At 47.8% G+C, this 20,658-nt stretch overlaps 1 protein-coding gene across 1 annotated transcript in view; it reads right to left on the bottom strand.

Annotated features, from left to right (window-relative positions):
* Window positions 1-20,658, bottom strand: part of LOC102869092 — a 27,791-nt gene that overhangs the window by 1,277 nt on the left and 5,856 nt on the right. The window contains exons 4-8 of the mRNA XM_006894708.1: window positions 4,791-4,905; window positions 4,224-4,312; window positions 2,128-2,319; window positions 1,545-1,733; window positions 116-531 (exon numbers count right to left, since the gene is read on the bottom strand). Coding sequence (XP_006894770.1) covers window positions 116-531; window positions 1,545-1,733; window positions 2,128-2,319; window positions 4,224-4,312; window positions 4,791-4,905 — 1,001 coding nt within the window. The remainder of the gene's footprint in view (window positions 1-115; window positions 532-1,544; window positions 1,734-2,127; window positions 2,320-4,223; window positions 4,313-4,790; window positions 4,906-20,658) is intronic.

Genomic DNA, 20,658 nt, shown 5'->3' with positions numbered 1-20,658 from the left:
CTCGTGCTCGTGCCCCCTGACTTCCGGTCCTCGTGCCCCCTGACTTCCGGTCCTCGTGCTCGCGCCCCTCCCTGCCTTCCTGTCCTCAGGTCCTCGTGCTTGCGCCCTCCCTGACTTCCGGTCCTCGTGCTCGTGCCCCCTGACTTCCGGTCCTCGTGCCCCCTGACTTCCGGTCGTCGTGCTCGCGCCCCTCACCCCCTTCCGGTCGTCGTGCTCGCGCCCCGCCCTGCCTTCCCCGCCTTCCGGTGCTCGTGCACCTCCCTGGCTTCCGGTCCTCGTGCTCCCGCTGCTCCCCGCCTTCCTGTCCTCAGGCAGGCGCTGCCCTTTGATCTCGAGGTCCAGTTTTCCGTCCTCATACTGGGGGTCAGCTTCCGGGCGTCTGGTTTGGGGCCGGAAGTTGAGCGTGAGGTCCGTCCGGGCTCGCGGGGTGACAGGCTGGCCCTCGGGTCGCCTCCTCTGCCTCTCCCGGCTCTTCGCGAGGCTTCTCCGGGGCTGCTGCCCACGAAGGCCGGGCCCCTTCCCCAGCCTCTCCTGTAACAGCAGGTCACCGCCCCGGCGCTCTCCACGACGGTAAGCTGGTGCCGGTCACTGCTGTGTCCAGCGCCGTCCTGACGGGCCCCGGGCCGCACCCCCACCGACCTCGGAGGTCACGGGAGGCAGACTCCAGGGAGGAGGGCGGAGGAGTGGACGCTGGTGTGGAGCAGCCCCGCGGGCCCGGCGCGGCCACCCCCCGTGATGTCCCGGACACTCCCAGCAGATGACTGTCACCTGTGTCTGCACCTGTACCGACGGACCGCTGCTGGGGTGGGTTCCAGCGTGCAGTGACCGCCGGACAGGGTCGCAGGTCAGGCTCTCAGGTCAGGGTCGCAGGTCAGGCTCGCAGGACAGGGTCGCTGGACAGGGTCGCAGGTCAGGGTCGCAGGTCAGGCTCTCAGGTCAGGGTCGCAGGACAGGGTCACAGGACAGGCTCTCAGATCAGGGTCGCCGGACAGGGTCGCAGGACAGGCCGAGAGCTCCCCGAGGTTGGGGGGTCGCGAGGCTGTAGTTGTTCAGAGCAGCACGCGGCCATGCCATTTTCCTGCTGATGGACTCAGACTGCCCACCTTTTGGTTAGCACCGAGGTTGACCCATTGTGCCTTCGGCAGTTTTCTGTTAATATTGTGTCAGTTTGGGTTGCTCGTGCTTATGGGTGGACCCTGAGATGACACAGCCCGTGTCACGTACGCAGATGACCCAGATGCCAGGTCCAGCCTCTCAGCGGGGCTCGGGAGGGCGCGTCGGGGTGGGAACTGAGCTTCGCCGGTTTATGTGCTGTCTCAGCCGCCCCTTCCGTGTCCCATCATCTGAACTGAGATGCATGTAGGGCCGCTGGCTGCATTTGTCCTCCGTGTTAGCATCTAGGCTTTTACAACGGTTGTTTCTTCCCATCTCACCCCAGAAAACATCCGGTGGGCTCAGGTCCCCACGCACCCCAGCTCCAGCTGTTTAGCTTGTGCCTCTTCATCGTGACGTGACCCTGGACGCTCTCTGGGTTTAGTCTAGACCTGAAAGCGTGTCTGTCCATTTCCAGGACGGGGTCCGGAGTCAGGGTGCAGCATGGGGCATCTCCGAGCTCCCGGAGGCTTTGTGAGAAGCTCCCAGACCCCCTCGGGGGACGAGGCCTGGGGACCGGGTGTGTTGGGGGCCGGGGTTTCTGCCTTGCTGGCCGGGTCACAGTCACGGTCACGGTCATGCTGGGAGGGAGGCTCTCCAGGCGAACACCTGCTTCCCTGCTCTCAGTGTGAAGAGTCTCTTCAGCACTTGCCTGGTTTGGGCTGATTGGAGCTGCTGACTGATTGTGTTATGAACTGGGGAGAGCAGTGCCACGTCAGCCTGCTTGGCACGCCTGCCGGCTGCTCCTTGCTTTGACTCAGACCTTTTCTAACCCTGTTCCATGTTTCAATGCAGTGGAAAGGCCCCCTTCTCTGCACGATGCATAAAATGCCATGCTTTCTGTACAAGCTCTGGGGGTGCCATGATTGAAGCATCTGGAGGGTGGAACCCTCAGTTGCTCAGAAAGAGATTGCAGTCTGATTTGTAAGGAGGGCAGGTCCCTGCCCCTCAGGGTGGCCATGAGGCGGGGCTGACCAGGGACATGAGCTGGGGGTCTGTCTTCTTTTCTCCAGTCCCCGGAACTAGGTTTAGAGCACAGTGGTACCGAGTGGTACCCAGCGGTAACCGGGGAGAGGGCAAGACTCCGGAGAGGGGAGTCCAGGTGTAGCCTGTGGGGGAGGCCATCTGCGCTGAGAAGCAGGAGGACAAGGGGCTGTCCAGGAGAGGCTTAGGGGGACAGCAGGGGAAGAGGAGCGGCGTCTGAGAAGAAATCCCCCAGCTCCATCCCCGGCTGAGTCCTAAAGTCCCCTAGAACCTACCCCGCCTCTCTCGTCTGCCTGCACCTTTCTCTCTCATTTTCTCTGGCTCTTGTACCTTTTTGCTTTTCCCATTGACTCTACTCCCCACTGCTCACAAGTTTCTCTTGTCTCACAACTTATTGCTTTTCTCAGCTTCTAATCTCCCACTTGTCTTCCAGTGGCCCCACCAAGCAGCCAGTTGTGTCACCAAGCATTCGGAGGTCATCCTTGTTCTTTTTGCTCTCCTTTTGACACTCAGCAGTCTCTCCGTGACTGCCAGCCCCCCACCAAGGCCAGTCACACATCACCCGCTCCCCTTAGCCCCACTGACATTGCAGCTTCTGAAGCCGCCTGCATCTCTTGCTTGAGATCGATAGACCTGGCACTGTTCCCGATCTCTTTCTGTTTATTCTTCTGTTCTCAACGCAGTTAGAGTGATATTTTAAAAATACATTGCATCTCAACATCGAGAAAACAAAGATACTTATCACGGGGCCAGTTGGCATCATTATCATAGTTGGACAAAAGATTGAGGTGGTTAATGATTTTGTCTTTCTCAAATCCACAGTTAACGCTCTTGGCACTAGCAGTCAGGAAATCAAGATAAATTGCACTGGGAAAGTCGGGAGCTCTCCATAGTGCTGACGAGCAATGGTGACAGTTTAGAGACTTAAGTGATCCAGGCCGTGGTCTTTGCAGGTACTTTCTATGCATCTGAAAGCTGGATAGTGACTAGTGATGGCAAAAGAATCAAATCCATTGAGTTGTGGTGCTTTGGAAGGGTATTGAACGTACCATAGTCTGTCAGAGGAATAGACAGGTTTGTCCTGGGGAGGGTGAAACCAGGATGCTCCTTGAAGGCAAGGATTTTGAAGCTCTATCTCACATACTCTCTGCATGTTGTCAGGAAGGACCATTTCTTGGAAATGGAATGCTTGTAAGGGTAGAGGCTCAGTGTGGGAGAGGAAGACCCTGGATGAGATGGATTGACACATTGTGGCACTGGAGGCAGAGGTGTGTCAGAGATGAAGAGGTTGGCTCAGGACAGGGCACGATTCAGAGTCATTGCTAATAGTCTCTCTCTGAGTGACGGTTGACTGCACAGCGTATAATAACAAGTCAGACCGAGTCCCTCCCCAGCTCCAACTCCCAGTGACTTCCTGCTGCACTGAGAATAAAATCCCATTTTATCACCATGACCTGTTACACATCTCCACGTCTTCTGGTCCTCACTGTGAACTCCTAGACCCGCCTGATCTGGTCGCTGCCCACCTCAGGCAAGGGACAATCTCTTCTACTTGAAGTTCTTCATCGGAAATATTCAGACAGTGATGACACCACCCCACAGGGTTGTCGTGAAGATGCCATGTGCCTGCTGTATCGGACACATGTCTTGTGTCAGCTAGTTTGTGTTAGTCTCAATCTCACCCTGCTTTCTTTTCCATCTCCAACCTGATCTCGTCCTTTTGCGGAGTTCTCCGTTCTCCTCAAGCCGTCTCCACGGCCCTCCTTCCCAGCCTTCCTCCTGCTGGGGGGTGCTGGAGGGTGGTGAGCCACGACTAACTGTCTGGTCAGCCGCCGGGCAGCCTTTCTTCCTGAGCATCTGCCTCTTTTCTGCCGACCCTCCACATTGCCAGGCTTGCTGTGTCTCTCCAGGGCTGACTGTCCCCGTCACAGGGCCGAAGGTCATGGGACAGAGTGTCCCTGTCGTCACTGTGAGGAGTGCTCTGGCCAAGACTCTTCCAGGATAGACTCGTTCATGCTCCGGCAGTCTGGCGGATTCAGTGTTCCTCTTTGGCACTGTCCTTCACAGCGTCTCTTCCCTCCTCTCACCTTGTCAGACGCCACTTCAATTTCTAGGGTAAAGTGCCCAGTGAGTGCCCGGCATTCACTGTGGACACCCTCGGTCTCTACGAGCGTAGCTGGTTTACAGGCGGGATGACCCCCATGGTTCACTAGCAGTGCCCCGGGCTGATTGCCTCTGAGTCTCTGCTGAGGGTTTTCCTCCTGGAGCAACACTGACCTGGCCTGTTTGCTTCACTCTGTACCCCACCAGCGCCCCCACGTCGGCCCCGTGTCCATCACCTGGCACTGTGTGCTTGGTGGTGCCACCTCAGCCCTGCACTCAGAGAACTTCCCTTGTCAAGGGCGAGGACTACCTGCCGTGTTATCAGCATCTACCATAGTGCTGAGTATCCCGTCCTGGGCACGTAGAGCTGGTGATAGAAATCACGTCTACCACTACCTGCCAGGGCTGTGATAAGCTATCGAATCCTGGCAGCAACCCTGTGAAGTGGGTACTATTATTGGCCTCTTTTCAGAGATAAGGAAATTGGGGCTGAGAGAGGTTACATAACTGGTTCCACATCACTGCCGCCAAGTGGGGAGCTGTGGACGCACCCACAGCGGCCTGGCTGCTGCGTAGCCCCTCCCATGCGAAATGGTAGCTGCCGACACAGTCAGCCTCCACGCTCAGTGTCCCCCACACATTGTCCCGTGCGGCCTTCAAAGGAACCTGCGTGGGAGGAATTAGCATCCCAAGTTCCCTTCATGTGTCCAAAACCTTCAACTAGGAATCAAAGGGCATTTTCTCCACCCAATAAACTACAAACACACTTCACAGTGGACATCCTCCCCCAAGATCAAAAACAAGGTACAGATCCTTGCCACTTGGACTGAGAATCTTGCTGGAGGTTTTAGCCCAGGAAACGAGGCATTTGGATTAGAAAGGAAGATGTTCGCAGGTGGTGTACCACACCCACTGCCGTCCAGTGGGCCATGACTCGTTGGCAGTCCTGTAGGGCACAGCCGAACAGCTCCGTAGGATTGTCAAGACTGTAGGCCTTGATGAACACAGACTGTGTGTGCAGCTCTCTCCTGAGCAGACGGTGGATTTGAACTGTAGACCTTTATAATTAACCGCTGTGGAACAGAACTCTTGGAAATTCCATGACACAAATATCGTGTAAAAAAATCAGTGTGCTTTTGGGTGGAGGTGGGAGCTGTATGGGGACTCTGACAGCTGATCTCTCGTAGGAATACATCAGCCACAGTGCTAATGCTACCCAAAGAGGAGCCAGTGCCAGATGTAGCCAGGGACACAGAGGCCGAGGGTCTGCACAGTGTTAGAGCTGTGCACTTGGCTCAGGGCTGAGGCCTCGGCTAGGCCTAGACTGAGACCACTGTTGCTCCTGGGGTTTAATAGTTCAGTCCTGGAAGTGTGTAAGCACAGATGTTATGCAGAGGCTGGTCTACAGTTAGACTTTGCTGAAGGTGAGAGTTGAGAGGTCAAATGGATTAAAAAGCAGTGTGCATAGTCTTTAAGAAAACACTAATTGTTTTCTGTTCATTAAAAAAAAAATCAGTGTGCAAGGGAGTTCTGGTGGCCTAGTGGCAAGAAACCACATTGCAGTCCAAGAGGTAGGTGGTCTGAATCCCCCAGATGCTCTGCTGGAGAAGGAGGGGCAATCTCCTCCTGTGCCAGTCAGATCTGATTTGACAGTACACACAAAAAAATAATTTTTTAAAAAAAATCTATTTGCTTTTCTAGTCTAGCAATGAGCAACTCAAAATTAAATTCATTTTACAGTAACTTCAAAAAGAAAAAAAATACCAAAGAATAAACTTAACCGAGGAAGTGGAAGACTACAGACTACAGAATTCTGTGAAGGGGTACTATCAGCCATTCAGCAGACTAAAGTCCTGTTACATGCTATGGTGTGAACAAACTCAAAACCATCATGCCAGGTGGGACATATAGGAAGCTTCAGGGAAGCCAGGAGGCAGGATGCAGATTGGTGGGAGTCAGGTTGAGGAGAGGAGGAATGGGGAGTAACGCTTGTCAGTGTTATTTAGGGTATCTTGGAACTTCAGGGCTGCAGTTGTATATTATCACGAACACTCTAAATGCCACTAATGAGTACTCTCTAAGGTGGTTAGCGTTTCAGAGCTTTGGGAATCTCTATGGAATGTATAGCTGTACTGTATCCTTGTCTAATGTATATCAGTGTGCGGGAGCCGTAGAGGAGCAGCGGGGAGGTGCTGGCCTGTGAACCAAGCCCACCCTACAGCATGGGGTGAGGCCGTCTGCTGGGCAGACCACAGTCTCAGGAACCCTCTACAGCACCTCTTCCCAAAGGGTCACGATGAGCCATTGAACTAGATGGCAATGAGAGGAAATGGTAAAAATGTCAGTAACAGTAAATATATCATTTTTCTAAACTGTGTCATTTTGGTTTTTAGTATCCAATATATAGTTTTTAATGCCTCCAGAAACCCTATGAACCTGGAGAAAGGATGAAAGTTGTGCATACAGGTGTCAAGGACTTTTGTTCATAGGGTCGCTGAGTCGCCTGTGACTTGATGGCACTTAACAACAACTTTATTTGTAATATGAATATATAATTTCTAATAAAGACCATTCTAACCTGCTTAGATCAACTACATTTTATCTAGAATTCTTTGCCATGCTATTAACAGCCCTCTGAAAGCATGAATTGGAATAAACACATAATGCCAGCCTGCAGGGATGCTTGAATTCCTGTCTTCTGGATTGAAAACCCACCTGAGGAAGTGGGCTTCTCCTGGGGTCCTCCTGGCCAGTGACAGCCCAGCCGAGGTGCTGGCGCCCAAGAGACACGGCCTTCTGTGACAAATATCTTTGGCCGGAAGACTTCACAGTGTCCTGGACAAATCCTCAGCACTCCAGGACTCGTCTTCACTCCAGGACTTGGGTCCCAGCCTTCCCTCCATAACCCATCTCCCTCCGCTGCCTGCTCTCCCAGGGGGCTCCCCGCCGAGCCTCTCCCATGTCTAATGCTGCTCAGAGCATGCGCATACATAATCTTGTCCTAATCTACCATGATTTCCTGAGGAAATGATCTTGGGGCCCCTGAATACCAGGAGAGGGATTAGTGGGGAGGATTGGAAACCTTTTATTTGGTGTGGTAGTGATTTCTGGAAGAGTCAGAGCGCCCGTTCTCACCGCATTAGTCCTTATCACTCGCCGGCTGCTGGCCGCCTGGCTACTGGCTGTCTGATCAGCACAGAGGCCCCCCCTGTTTGCTGGCTGCTGGAGGAATTGTGGGGTTGAATGTAGTTTCACTCTTACTGGTTATTTGATTTTCTCTCGCATTATCTGATTTCCTCTTCATTTTTGCTCTCATCTCTTAATTCTCCAGAAGAAGAGTATAGCACTGTTCTTAAAAAAATCATTTTAGAAATCTTCTCCCCCTCCAACTCTATCTTCCTATCTCCTTTGTGTGAACTGGACAGAAAGGTACCCCAGAAAGGACAACCATCGGCAGGATCGGAGTTTGCCGTCGATGTGTGTGATTTTGGTTGTTTGCTTGTCCTTCTTCGTGAGTCAACAGTGGCGGGTTTAAAAAGTCAATGTTTAGAAGGTGTTACCACAAGACACGCTGGAAGTTGTTTGCTGAAGGAGATAGTTGAATTTGCCACAAAATGCTGCAATCTGTTTGGGTTTTTTGCCGCCTCCTACGTTTTAGCAGATTACCATCAAGAGAAATTCTAATTGAGAATTCTTGTGATTTCAGACTTACTGCTCCGTGACTGAGGCATCGCGTGGTGCAACGTGGCTGCTTCAGGAGGGGCAAGTATCAGGAGGGTTTTTCCTTTTGCGTGTGTGGTGGGAGGTGGTCTTGCTTGATTAAGAGGCTGCCCCTAATCTGGTCCCTCATCTGTCCTCCAAATACTTGTTTCCAAGAATCTAGGAGGGAAATCAAGGCCAGTCTTCCTCCGGTGTCACCGTCGGGTAGGACCTTGCTGGAGGTCAGGGACCCAGTCTGATTGGAATGAAGTAGGGGTATCTGTTCAGAGATGGACATAATCTTGAAAACATGATGCTAAGTGAAAGAATCCACTCATCAGAATCACAGCGTATTGGATTCCATTTACGTGAAATGTACCATGGGGCAAATCAGAGACCGGAAGCAGATGAGTGGCTGACGGGGACCAGGAGCAGGAGGAGGGAGCGAGGGTTTCTTTTGGGGTGATGAAAGCATCCTGAAATTACATGGGTGATGGCTGTACAACTCTGAATATCCTAAAAACCCCTTATTATTGTACACTCTGACGTGAACTCAAAGGCCTGTTGAAAAATCCTAACCCCACGGCCAAGTCCCACCCCATCAGATCAGCTCCTTGGGGTGTGAAAGGCAGGAATCTGTACTGCGAGGGGTCAACGTGAAATGAACACACACAACCCCATTTCTGAAAAATTACTAAGAATATCAAGATGGTCCTTGGGAGTCTACCTCTTAACGTGGATTAACTACTATAATGAAACAGTGGATTGATTACCTAATAGAACAACAAACACACAAACAATAAAAGGCAAAAGAAAGAAGTAGGAGTTCAAAAAGACTGAATATTGTTCCTTAAAACGTTTTGTTACGGTTGGAGTGAAAGTTTATGCACAAAGTCAGTTTTCCATTCAGCAAAATAGTAAAGTTTTTATTTCTCAAATGTCTTAAGAACAGTGAAAAGACAAAGCTGTCAACTAAGAGAAAACCATGTGTCTTGTAAAAATCTAATCAGAAAAATAGAGGGGAAAGTGATGACCCAAGGTGGGGATTCGAATCCATTACGTGTACACACAATGCAGTATATGTTTGAGTGGTTCAGCGGACACCAGTGGGCTCTGTAAACTTGAAAACATTATCTTCATCAACGGAAAGAATCTAATAAGTACACAGTATGTGTCCCGGTCACAAATACCTGATTTATGGACAACTTGGCCTTTAATGCTCTATGCATTTGCTTTCCCTTTGAAATGAGGGAACCAACCCCTGCTCCCCGCAAATTCTTCCTCCCCGTCACTTTCACGTGGTGCATTTGTAGAGAATTAGATAAGCTTTAAGCCTTTTCTATCCCTAAGGAACCACTAACCTCAAGTTGATTGCAGCCCACAGTGACCCTCGATCATGTTTCCAAGAGTAGAAATCGTAACGGGAGGAGGTTGTCCATCTCTCTCTCTTGAAGTGGCTGGTGGATTCAAACTGCTAACCTTTTGATTAATAACAGCACTCAGAACTCCTTTTTCTTCAACTAGACGAAGGCTAAATAAGAACACTGCACCTGTAACAACTTACATCAGATTAAACTTAAAGACATTTTCAGGACCAGGCCTCATTCCTAACCCAGGATCTGCTTGCTTTTGTATAAAACTTTGACAGCAACAAAAAACCCAATCAAAAACGGGCAAAGAACATGAATAGACATTTCAACAAAGAGGCCATGAAAATGGCCATCCCGAATCGAAATATGCTTAATGCCATAGTTATCCGAGAGACGCAGATCAAAACCACAGAGAGCCTCTCCACCTACCACTACGCTGGCCAAGGGGAAAAAAACCTCAGAAACAGCATACGTTGGTAAGGATGTGGGGAAACTAGAAACCTTATCGATTGTGGTAATGCAAAATGGTACAGCTGGTCTGGAAAGCTACGTGGCTCCGTCAGAAGCTAAAAGTAGATGGAAAACTGATGCCGAGGAAAGTTGTACACCTGGTGATTCAAATTGCCATCAGTAAGATGTGCCCCTGTGGATGGAGGAATTGAGTTGTATCTCTCCAATTGCTAGGGATTTTAAGCATTTCTTAATTTATTGGCCATTTGATATGTTCTTCTTTTTCAAAATTAATTTTAATGAAAGTTTACAAAGATTGGTTTCCATTCATTCATTGTTGCACTTTTTCTCCCTGCCCACCTCTCCCCCCAGTTCACTCTTCTCTTTGAAAAGTAAAAAAAAAAATTTTTTTTCATTGTTATACAATCCCTCCCCTGAGTCCACTCCACTATGCAGCTTTCATTCTGGATTCCTGTCTTTACAATAATGCCTCATCATATGTCCCTTTTAAACAGTTCTCTCCCTCATCTGTTTCAATGCAGTATGCATAATTTATCCCATCATTCTTAGTCTCCTTCCAACCTCGATGTCAGTCCCATTTTACCACAGTGATACTATGCAGTTTTTATCCTTTTGTAACTGAGATATTTCCCTCAGCATAACATCCTCAAGGGTCACCCATTTTGCATAATATTTCATGAGTTCCTTGTTTTTCAATGTAGCGTAGTATTTCATTCTGTGAATATACCACAGCTTCTCTATCCATTCATTTGTTGATGGGCACTTGGGTTGTTTCCAACTCTTTGCTATTTTGAACAAAGCCACAATAAACATGGGTGTGCACATATCTGCTTGGGTGACAGTTCTGGTTTCTTTAGGGTATATTTGCAGTAGTGGAATTGCTCTGTCGAATGATATTTCTATTTCCAACTTTTTGAGAAAGCGACATACTGCCTTTCACAGTGATTGTACCATTTTACTCTCCCACCAGCACTGAATAAGGGTTCCAGTTTCTCCACAACCTCGCCAGCATATGTTGTTTATTGACTTTCTTCTTTGGTGAAGTGTCTTTTTATATCTTCTGCCTATTTTGTGGGTTGACTGGGCTGTCTGTCTTTTTCTTGTTGATATCTTGGAGTACTATATATGTGAGTCCCTTATAAAATGTGTCATTGCCAGATATTTTTCCAGTCTGTGGACTTCCTTTTTACTCTCTTGGAGAAGTTTTTGTGTATACAAGAATTTGATTTTTAGACATCCATTTTATTGTCTCCTGGTTGTGGGGGTTTGGTTATACTTTAAGGTCAATTCATACCATAGATGAGAGCTTTTTTTATTCCTATTTTTTCCTCTGATGATCTTTATAATTTTTTGTTTTACCCCAGGTCTCTGGTCCACCTTGAATTGGACTTGGTATATGGTGTGAGGTGTAGATCTTGATTTAGTTTTTGCAGCTGGATGGCCAATGTTGCCAGCATCATTTGTAGACAGGGTGTCGTTTGCACATTTAATTGATTTCATCGTCTTGCCAAACATCAGATGCCCTAGGTTGCGTGGGTTGATTTCTGGGTTCTTGATTCTGTCCCTTTACTCTGTGTCTGTCACAGTAGGGGTCCCATGCTGTCTTGACTACAGTGGCTGTGTAATAGTTTTGAGGTTAACGAGTATGATACCTCCTAGTTTGTTTTTCCTTTTCATAGTCCTTTATTTATTTGGAGTCTTTATTTCTTCCAGACAAAGTTAGAAATGGCTTTTTCCATCTCACTGAAGAATGCTGTTTGTATCTGTATTGGGATTGCATTGAATTTTTTGATTGCTTTGGTAAAACTGTCATTTTCACAATATTGAGCCTTCCCGTTCATGAACATGGTATATTCTTCCATTTCATCTCACAGCAGCAACAATGACAAAATTCAACAGGACACCAAACAGAAGATGCTGGTGAGGATACAGAGAGATCAAAACTCTCATACACTGCTGGTGGGAATGTAAAATGGTACAGCCATATGGAAGTCAGCCTGACAGTTCCTCAAAAAGTTGAAAATAGAGATACTGTTGAAAATAGAAATACTGTTTGACTGAACTCTCTCTCTACTGGGATTATACCCCGAAGAATTGAGAGCTTCCACAAACGGATGCATGCACACTCATGTTTATTGCAGTATTAGGCTCAACGGCAAAGAGATGGAAGCAGCCTGTGTTCATCAAAAAATGGACGGATAGAGAAAGTGTGGTACATCCACACAATAGAATATTATGCAGTGTTGAAAAGCGTTGAACTCGTAGAGCACTACACCACCTGAATGAATCTGGAAGCTAGAATGCTGAATGAACGAATACTGCCTAAGACCGCTGTTGTAACAATAGAATGGATGTGGCATCGGGAGGAGAGGAGGAAAGGAGTGGACAGATGATGACATTGCACTGGGGTAGGTACAGGGAAGGACAGTCTGAAAGGAACCGACGATTGGCCATTCCTTGTATGACCATTAACAGCCTGGGCAGAACCAGCATCATAAAGGGAATTCAGGAAGAAGGAAAATGTGTATGAGTCAATGAAAATGGATATATTTGGAAACTTTCACTAAAATCATGATTTAAAAAGCCTTAAAAAATATTAATTGGCCGAAGTTGTTTGATAGATGTATTTACAGCAATGATTAAAAGAGGCAGAGAGAACAGCTGCTGAGGCTGCTTCTTCTACGACCAGCAACCTCGTGGAATTAGGGTCATGGTTTCAAAGGACATCACAGTTATTTGACCTCCCTGTGCACAACAGAGCACACTTAGACGAGCAGATACGGCAACTGAGGCTGAGCCCTCAAGTATGGAAATAAATAGAAGGAAGATTGGCAAGGGGTAGAGCAGGGTTTAGGGCTGTTGTAGTCGCTGTGAGTCTCAGGCAACTTGATGGCACATAACAACAACAGCAACCATGTATTTAGTGATTCTGTTCTACCTCATTGCCCCCATGAACAGCTGTCTCCTTTTCCAGGAGACCAGAACTCCATGGTACTCGGCTACCATTGTGGAACACTTGAATCAAAGCATCTACAGAAGAGTCCTGATGAAAAGGGGGGAAATTCAGAAAAGAGGTTCAAATGCTCATAGATTGCAGATTTTCTGGAGCTGTGAAGGCTGGATGAATCCCTAAAACTGTTGTTCTAAAATAGATTTGAACTTTAAAACAAAAATAGTCCCTGGTATCTGTTATTTTCTATTTTTTAAATGGACTTTTTTTAAAGTTTGGGAAATTTAGAAATCATATTGATTTTTCATTCACTCATTCATAAACATTTTGTCTTAAAATTACCAATGATAATATGATTAATTAACTAGTGTCCAGTTAGCCACTTACTCTGTGTTGTCTTCTCCTTTCCCCAGCTCGTCTAATCATTGATATTTACTCCCCCTCCTTCCCTTTCTATCCCCATGAACCCCCAAGGTCAATTCAGGGGTTAAACCTTGCCATACCTTTTTGTAATAGTCGTGTTGTACCATAACTGTCTTTTTTGTGATTGACTTACATCATCATAATTTTCCTAGAGTCATCTGTGTATAATATTTGCTGTACAATATTTTATGAATTCTTGATCTTTTTTTAGTTAAGGATAATACTATTGCATGAATGTACCATAGCTTCTCTAGTCATTGGTCTGTTCATGGACACTTGGTACTTTTTAACTTTTTGCTGTTGTAGGTATTGTTTCAACAAATGTGCGTGTGTATAAAACTCTTTGCTGTTTTATATTGTATTGATATTGCTTCTACAAACGTGTGTGTGTGTGTGTAGGTCAGTTTGTGTCACAACTCTTGTTTCTTTGGGATAGATACTTAGTGGGATTGCTGGGGACTCTGGTGGCTTAGTAATAAGGAGTTATGCTGCCAACTCAAAAGCATTTGGTTCAAATCCACCACTTGCTCCACATGAGAAAGATGGGCAGTCTCCTTTTGGGCGGTTTACTGCCTCTGAAAACCTGCTGAGGGGCCAGCTATGACTCTGCTCATAACATAACAACAACAGTGGGATTACTGCGCCAAATGGCATTTCGGCTTTCAAAGGAAGTGCCAGAACAACTTTCGCCCGTGGTCGCACCATTTTACATTCCCATCAGCATTGTACAAGCATTTCAATCCCGCCACGTCCTCTCCAGCATTGGTTGTTGGCTGTGTTGTTGAACTTAGTTATGAGACAATGTCTTATTTTATTTACATCTCGTCAAAAGCTAACACTCTATAGCAGTCTTCATGTTTGCTGTCATCTGAGTGTCTGGTGAGTGTCTAGTCTTGCCTCTGCCTGCTTTGTAATTGGGTGTTGTTTTTTTTTCTTGTTGAGAGATGGAAATTTTCTATAAATTTCAGACCTTGGTCAATGTGTCATTGCCAGATATGTTTTTCAAAGTCTGTAAGTTCTCTTTTCATTCTTTTGGAGAAGTCTTTTGATGCCATAAGAATTTCCTCTTGAGGAGTTCTCAATCATCTAGTTTGTCCTTGGTTGATTTTGCATTATATTTTTATACTCTGTTTATGCCATTGATTAGAGCTCCTAAGTTTCCCCCAATTTTCTGTTTGGTTGTTTTCATGTACCTAGGTCTTTGAGTTGGTTTGTGTATGTGGTGTGAGGTGTGGGATTCTGTTTCCGTTTTCTGTAACTAACACCCAGTTTTGCCAGCACCATTTCTGTGAAGAGGCCGTCTTCTCCCCACTTGATGGAATCCATCAAGACAGTTGTTCGTAGGTGGATGGATTCCCTTCTGGGATCTCACATCTCTTCCATTGGTCTATGTACCTGTCATTACCAGTGGGCTCTTACTGTCTTCTTCAACCTGAGCAGTAGTGTAGCTTAACTAGTGAAAAAGATCTGACTTGAACATTGTGCTTTTTAAAGTATTGACATCAAATTGCCAGCAAGAACGTATAAGGTTAAATAGGACCCTTTGGGGCAGTGAGTTTATGCTAATACGGAGGAACAGCTCAACGGGAGCGTGAGAATGGTAGCAACACTCGGAGAAAGTGCTCCGTGTCGCTGACTTGTGCTCCAGTGGTTGAACTGGTGTGTGTTCTATGGTCTGTGTTCTCAATGATAATAGTTGGTTTTGTTTATATCACGACAGCGACACAGAGGAACAAACCAAGCAAGGGCCCTTGGAATGTGGGGCCCAGAACTCTTCTACACCCTCAGTCCACGAAGCCTCTTGCACCCCCAGCTCAAGCCAGGGGGGGGGCGTTGTCAGGGAGTTTGGTAACTTTGCTTCGACATCAGGGAAGCTGTAGGTGGACGAACTGAAAGGTGGAGCCGAGAAATCAAAACCTTCAAAAGATTTTTCTCTCCGTGCGAGAGCAGCAAGGTGGTTTTAGTCAGAAGGCGCCTGGAGTCCCCCCAGCCAGCCGCTGAGTCATCACACAACTCAGGCGGAGAGGCTGAGAGCCAGCCCCGGGCCTGCACAGCCTGCGTCCATCCACCAGGCACTGGCGGCCCCTTGCGCTGACTTCAGGAGCCCTGGTGGCACAGGGCTTGGAGCTGCTAACCAAAAAGTTAGCACTTTGGTCCTGCTAGTTGGACATGTTGTGTGGAGAGGCCGGTCCTTAGAGAGGGACATCATGCTTGGGAGGGTGGAGGGCCGGCGCAGGAGGGGAAGGCCCTCTATGAGGTGGATTGATTCAGTGACTGGGATAATTGGGATGGGAGTGTCAGAGACAGTGCGATTGGCACAGGACAGAGCGGAGTTTAGGGCTGTTGTACATAGGGTCGCTATGAGTCGCAGGCGACTCGACGTCACATAACAACAACAACAACAGTTGCTCTGTGGCTAGAAAGATGGGGCAGGCAGGTCTCTGTCCTCTCGAGCCTCTGAGTCCGTGTTGACTTGGGGAATTGTGACAGCCTCCATCTTTCAGGTTTGTTAACTGTTTAGCTCCTAACCAGAGAGTCAGAGGTTCAAATCCGTCAGCCGTACCCTAAGACAAACGTGAGGCCATCTGCTTCTATAGAGAGTTACGGCCTTAAGATGACTTATAAAAAGCTCAGGACAGGTTTACACAGAGGGAGAATCCTTCTGGGATGGCTAACAGAAACCCAAAAGGAGAGGGGGAGCAAAAAACCAGATGAGAGGGGTGAAGGAAAAGGGAAGATACAAGAAAGAGCTGGTTATACACTGTGATTAATTAATGAATATTATTAACCAAAATGTCTGTGAATGATTAAATGAAAAGAACAATATGATTTGTAAAATTTCACACAAAGTGAAATAAAAGTGACAGGTTTGTGAACGCTCTGTCCTGTAGGGTTTCTCCGAGTTCTGATCCACGTGAGGCAGTGGAACTGGGCTCATTGTAGCAGAGTAGGAATTTCTCTGAGGGCTCCAGGCAGCCAGGAGGACTGGGGACTCTCACGGAGGCTGTATAGGGCTTAGTGGCTCCACCCAGGTCCCCAGAGACGCTTACCTGCAAAGATAGCTCCCCACCCCACTGCTGGCTGTGCTCTGACATCGTGCCTGAGTCACGAGGGCTGGTGGGCCTTCAGTTCCTAACAGGAATGTTGATTTTCTTGTGGGGCGGTTCTCCTCCGTCACATGGGATCGGAGAGTCAGTCAACGTGTGCCACTCTGCGACGGCCGTGAGCAGCGAACAGGCCCAGCTGCCCACCCAACGTCTCTGTTGTTGTCAGGGCCATCAGCCGTGTCCCATAGAGTCCAGAGACAGCAGTGCCCTGTCCTCTGCCATCCACATCACCTCCACCATTCTCTCCCCGTGGCGGCATCACCCTGAGCTCATCTCATTGAGGGTCTTCTGCTTTGCTGGCTCTCTGCTTTCCCAGGTCCTTTTCCCAAGGACTGGTCCCGTCTGACCACATGCCCGAAGGGTGTGAGACGGACTTTCACGACCCTGGCCTCCAAGGAGGACCCTGACTGCATCTCCTTCAGGACAGATTTATCAGTTCTTTCGGCCATCCACGGGACACTCAGCGCTCTTCACCAATTCAAAGGCATCTGTTCTCTGATCTTCATGCATTGCCACTTTTCACCCGAGAGCCGTGAAGGGGTCAGGGGGGATACCGTGGCTTGGACTAGGCACAACTTAGTCTTTAAACTGTCATTTTTATAATTTTAAAGAACAGTTTAGTCTTTTAGCTGACATCCTTGCTCTTTGTAACTTGAGCAAGGACCTTGACAGCAGATTTGCTGAATGGAACATACCATGGCTACTGCCTGGGGCTTCCATGGGTGTTAACTGTGGACCCACGTAAACTTGAGGCCTCGCCACCTTCACTGTCTTCTCCGTCCAGTGTGACCCCCGTGGTGAGGAGTTTCGTTTCCCTGACGTTGAGATGTAACCCAGAGTGAAGGCTGTGCTTTTTGGGTTCAATCTTCTCCACGTGATTGTCGGGCGAATACATGGTAGGCGCGTACCCAAGCCTTATTGAAAGTCACTGCTGAGGAAAGTGACCCAGCGGCAGTCATGCCTGCTCCACAGCTTGTCCACAGATTCTGGGATCTGTCGCAGAAGGCTTTCATTTGCAGTGCTGTAAAATGTACAGAATCGTAAGGCTGGGGCACCAGCTCGCATGTGCCCTTCGGCCAGCTTCCTCTCGTGATACTGTCTCCACCGATCGTGACACGTTCATCCGCCGCTGGGAGGGGACAGTTGGGGAAACATCACTAAATAAACTCCGGGCTTAGCCTAGATTGGCCCCAGTTTTCTCCCTCATCTTTTTTTCCCCCCAACTTACTCCAGCGTCCTGTCTCCTCCGGCCTGTGTGGTCTGTCTTGTTTTTCGTGACCCGATGATTTTGAAGAGTGCTGTTCAGGCATTCCCTGGACTGTCCTCGCTTTGGCCTGATGTTTTGTCCAGGTTAGACTGTAGTGGAGGGTTTGGGGAGGACATCTGAGAGCCAAGGTGCCCCGTCCACCCCTCGCTGTGTGGGGCCAGCACCTTGGCCCTGTGGGAGGGCCCTGAGACTTGGCAGTGAGTTACCAAGTACTCCTGGCTCTCACAAGGAGGGGAGCACAGGATAGCAAATGGGTGTGTGTGCATGCATGCATGTGTGCGTGGTGAGCCGCCCCCCACTGCTGCCCAGCCCATCCGCGTCGACTCTGCAGGACAGGGAACTGCCATGAGGCCTCCCACGGCGGCAGTTCTTAGGGCACGCTGCCACATCTGTCTCCACATCTGGAACAGCAGCCAGGTGTCATCAGGACTGTGTTTTTTTGAAAAAAACTTTTTTTATTAATTCTTGCACATTTTCTTCCCTTCCTCCCTCCCCCCGCTCACCCCACAATGTACCCCTTGTTCCAGATTGTTGTCATACCTGATCATAGATTACTTTCGGACAGTTCTTCCCCCATCTGTTCTACTGCAGTGTTTATTATCTATTCATTCTTTTCCCATTCTCTCCCCTGCCCTCTCATGTCTGTCTGTTTTTCTAAAACTATTCATTTTAATGAAAGTTTACAGAGACTTTGGATTTCCATTCATTCACTGTTGCACTTTTGTTCCTCTCTCCCCTCCAGTTCGGTTTCCTCTTTGAAAAGTAAAAGAAAAATTCTTTCGTTGTTATACAATCCCTCCTCCCAAGTCCACTCCACTCTGTAGCCTTCGTTCTGGACTCCTGTCATGACCATAATACCTAGAGCAGAGCCCCAGTGGTCAAGTTGAGCCCTGCTCCCTCCGGTGACCCTCTGGTGGCATCCTCAGGGTGGGTCTCCGTGGCAGGAGAGACCGCCCGTCTTTCCCACATGGAGTGGCTGGTGGACCTGAATTGTTCACCTTTCAGTTAACAGCCCAGTACGTCGTGCACTGCACCACGGAGATTCCTTGAAGTGACTCATAAATGTGCTGATACTTCGAAGCTGTGGCGATCACCCGTTCCCCTTGACGTTTCCCCATGACTGTGGCCCTCACCCCGGAGCCCAGCACGACCGTGATCTCTGGTGGTCTGTGAGAGTTCTCTCCCTCCCTTGCTTGTTTTGTTGTTGTTGTTGTTTTAATTCTGTATGGGGGATGTGTTTCTTCTTTCACTCAATCATTTGTCAGCACACACACTCGAATATGAGGGTTTTTTCCATTCATTAAAAATGTGTATGATCTCTTAAAAACAACATGTTCGAATTTTGGAAATAAACTAGTAGAAAATATTAAAAAAAAAAACGTGTTGCCATGTGTCCCAGGCAACTGGTACTTAACAACAACAAAAACAAAAACAAACAAAGTGCATGGTCCTTTTTTTGCTTTATTTCTCAGTCGTAGATAATTTCCCTAACAAGAGCAGAGAAGGTCTGATGCACCATCCACTGCCATCAAGTCGAATCTCCCTCGTAGCGACCCAGGAGGATAGAGCAGACCTGCTCTGTGGGGTTCCCAAGGCTGTAAGCTTTATGGAAGCCCACACACCGTCCTCCCACAGTCTGATACGGAGCAGTCCCCAAGAATGACGTGGGGGGGACCCCGGGAGGAAGCGTCACCAAAATAAATGTGTGTGAATGTTTGAATGTTCTGTAAACTTTCACCAAAGGTGCAAGAAAAAGTGGGAACAAAGGAAAAAGAGTGATTTCCCTAAAAGCTTCTTGGGCGAGCACCTAAAATATTGTCAGTGGAGACTAGAGTTGTTTAGGGCTTTAAAGTGGGATGTGGGGCTGTAGTAGAAATACCCATAGGGTAAGAAGTAGAGACAACACGGACCAACAGTGTGTGAACTTGTGCTTAGTCCTTCTCTAGGTCTCAGATTCCCCAAAGATAAGACGAAGATGCTTCCTGGTTTCAGCTTTGTTTGTGCATCAGAATCACCCAGAGAGCTTGTTAAACACATTGCCTGATGCACCACCAGACTCAGCTGGACTATGCTCAACACCCAAGAGTTTGTATTTCTGGCCTGGTCCCAGATGATGCTGGTGCTGCTGGTCCAGGGTTAACACTCCAAGAACCATTGTTCTTTTTTTTTATTGTATTATTTTTTACGTGTACCGTCAAATCAGATCTGACTGGTACAGGAGGAGATTGCCCCCTCCTTCTCCAGCAGAGCATCTGGTGGATTTAAACCACGTACCTCTGGGATTGCAGTGCAGCGTCTTGCCACTAGGCCACAAGAGCGCCCTAAGAACCATTATTCTAAATGATCTCTAAGGACCACACACATCCTGGTCAAAGATTCTGTAGAATGCTTATCAAAAGGGGGGAGAAACGTAGAACAGAATGTAACATTAACCGCTTCAAATAATAAAAAAATTGGTTCTGGTTGTAAAGAATCACTATTAAATGCAAACCCATATTTATCGTGGCTTTGTTCACAATAGCAAAGAGTTGGAAACAAATGTCCATCAGCAAATGAATGGATAGAGAAGCTGTGGTGTATTCACACAATGGAATACTACAGTGCATTGAAAAACAAGGAACTCATGAAATATTATACAAAGTGGGTGACCCTTGAGGACATTATGCTGAGTGAAATATCTCAGTCACAAAAGGACAAATATTGCATAGTGCCACTCTTGTAAAACGGGACTGACATCAGGATTGGGGGGGCTGAGAAAGATGGGATAAATAATGTATAGTGCATTGAATCAGATGAAGGCGAGAACTGGTTAAAAGGGATATATGATTAAGTATTATTGTCATGACAGGAGTCCAGAATGAAAGCTGCACAGTGGAGTGGACTTGGGGGGAGGGATTGTATGACAATGAAATAATTTTTCTTTTACTTTTCAAAGAGAAGAGCGAACTGGGGAGAAGGGTGGGCAGGGATAAAAGTGCAACAATGAATGAATGGAAACCCTAAGTCTCTGTCAACTTTCATTGAAATTAATATTTAACTTCACCGAAGACGACATTCAGATGGCTAACAAACACATGAAGAAATGCTCAAAATCCCTAGCCCTAAGAGAGATGCAAATTAAAACAACTATGA

The sequence above is a fragment of the Elephantulus edwardii genome, unplaced genomic scaffold (assembly GCF_000299155.1).
Source record: "Elephantulus edwardii isolate Elephantulus edwardi_28Jun2011 unplaced genomic scaffold, EleEdw1.0 scaffold00148, whole genome shotgun sequence".
NCBI lineage: Eukaryota > Metazoa > Chordata > Mammalia > Macroscelidea > Macroscelididae > Elephantulus > Elephantulus edwardii.
The sequence above is the reverse complement of the archived record's forward strand: the minus strand, read 5'-3'. Positions and strand labels throughout refer to the sequence as shown.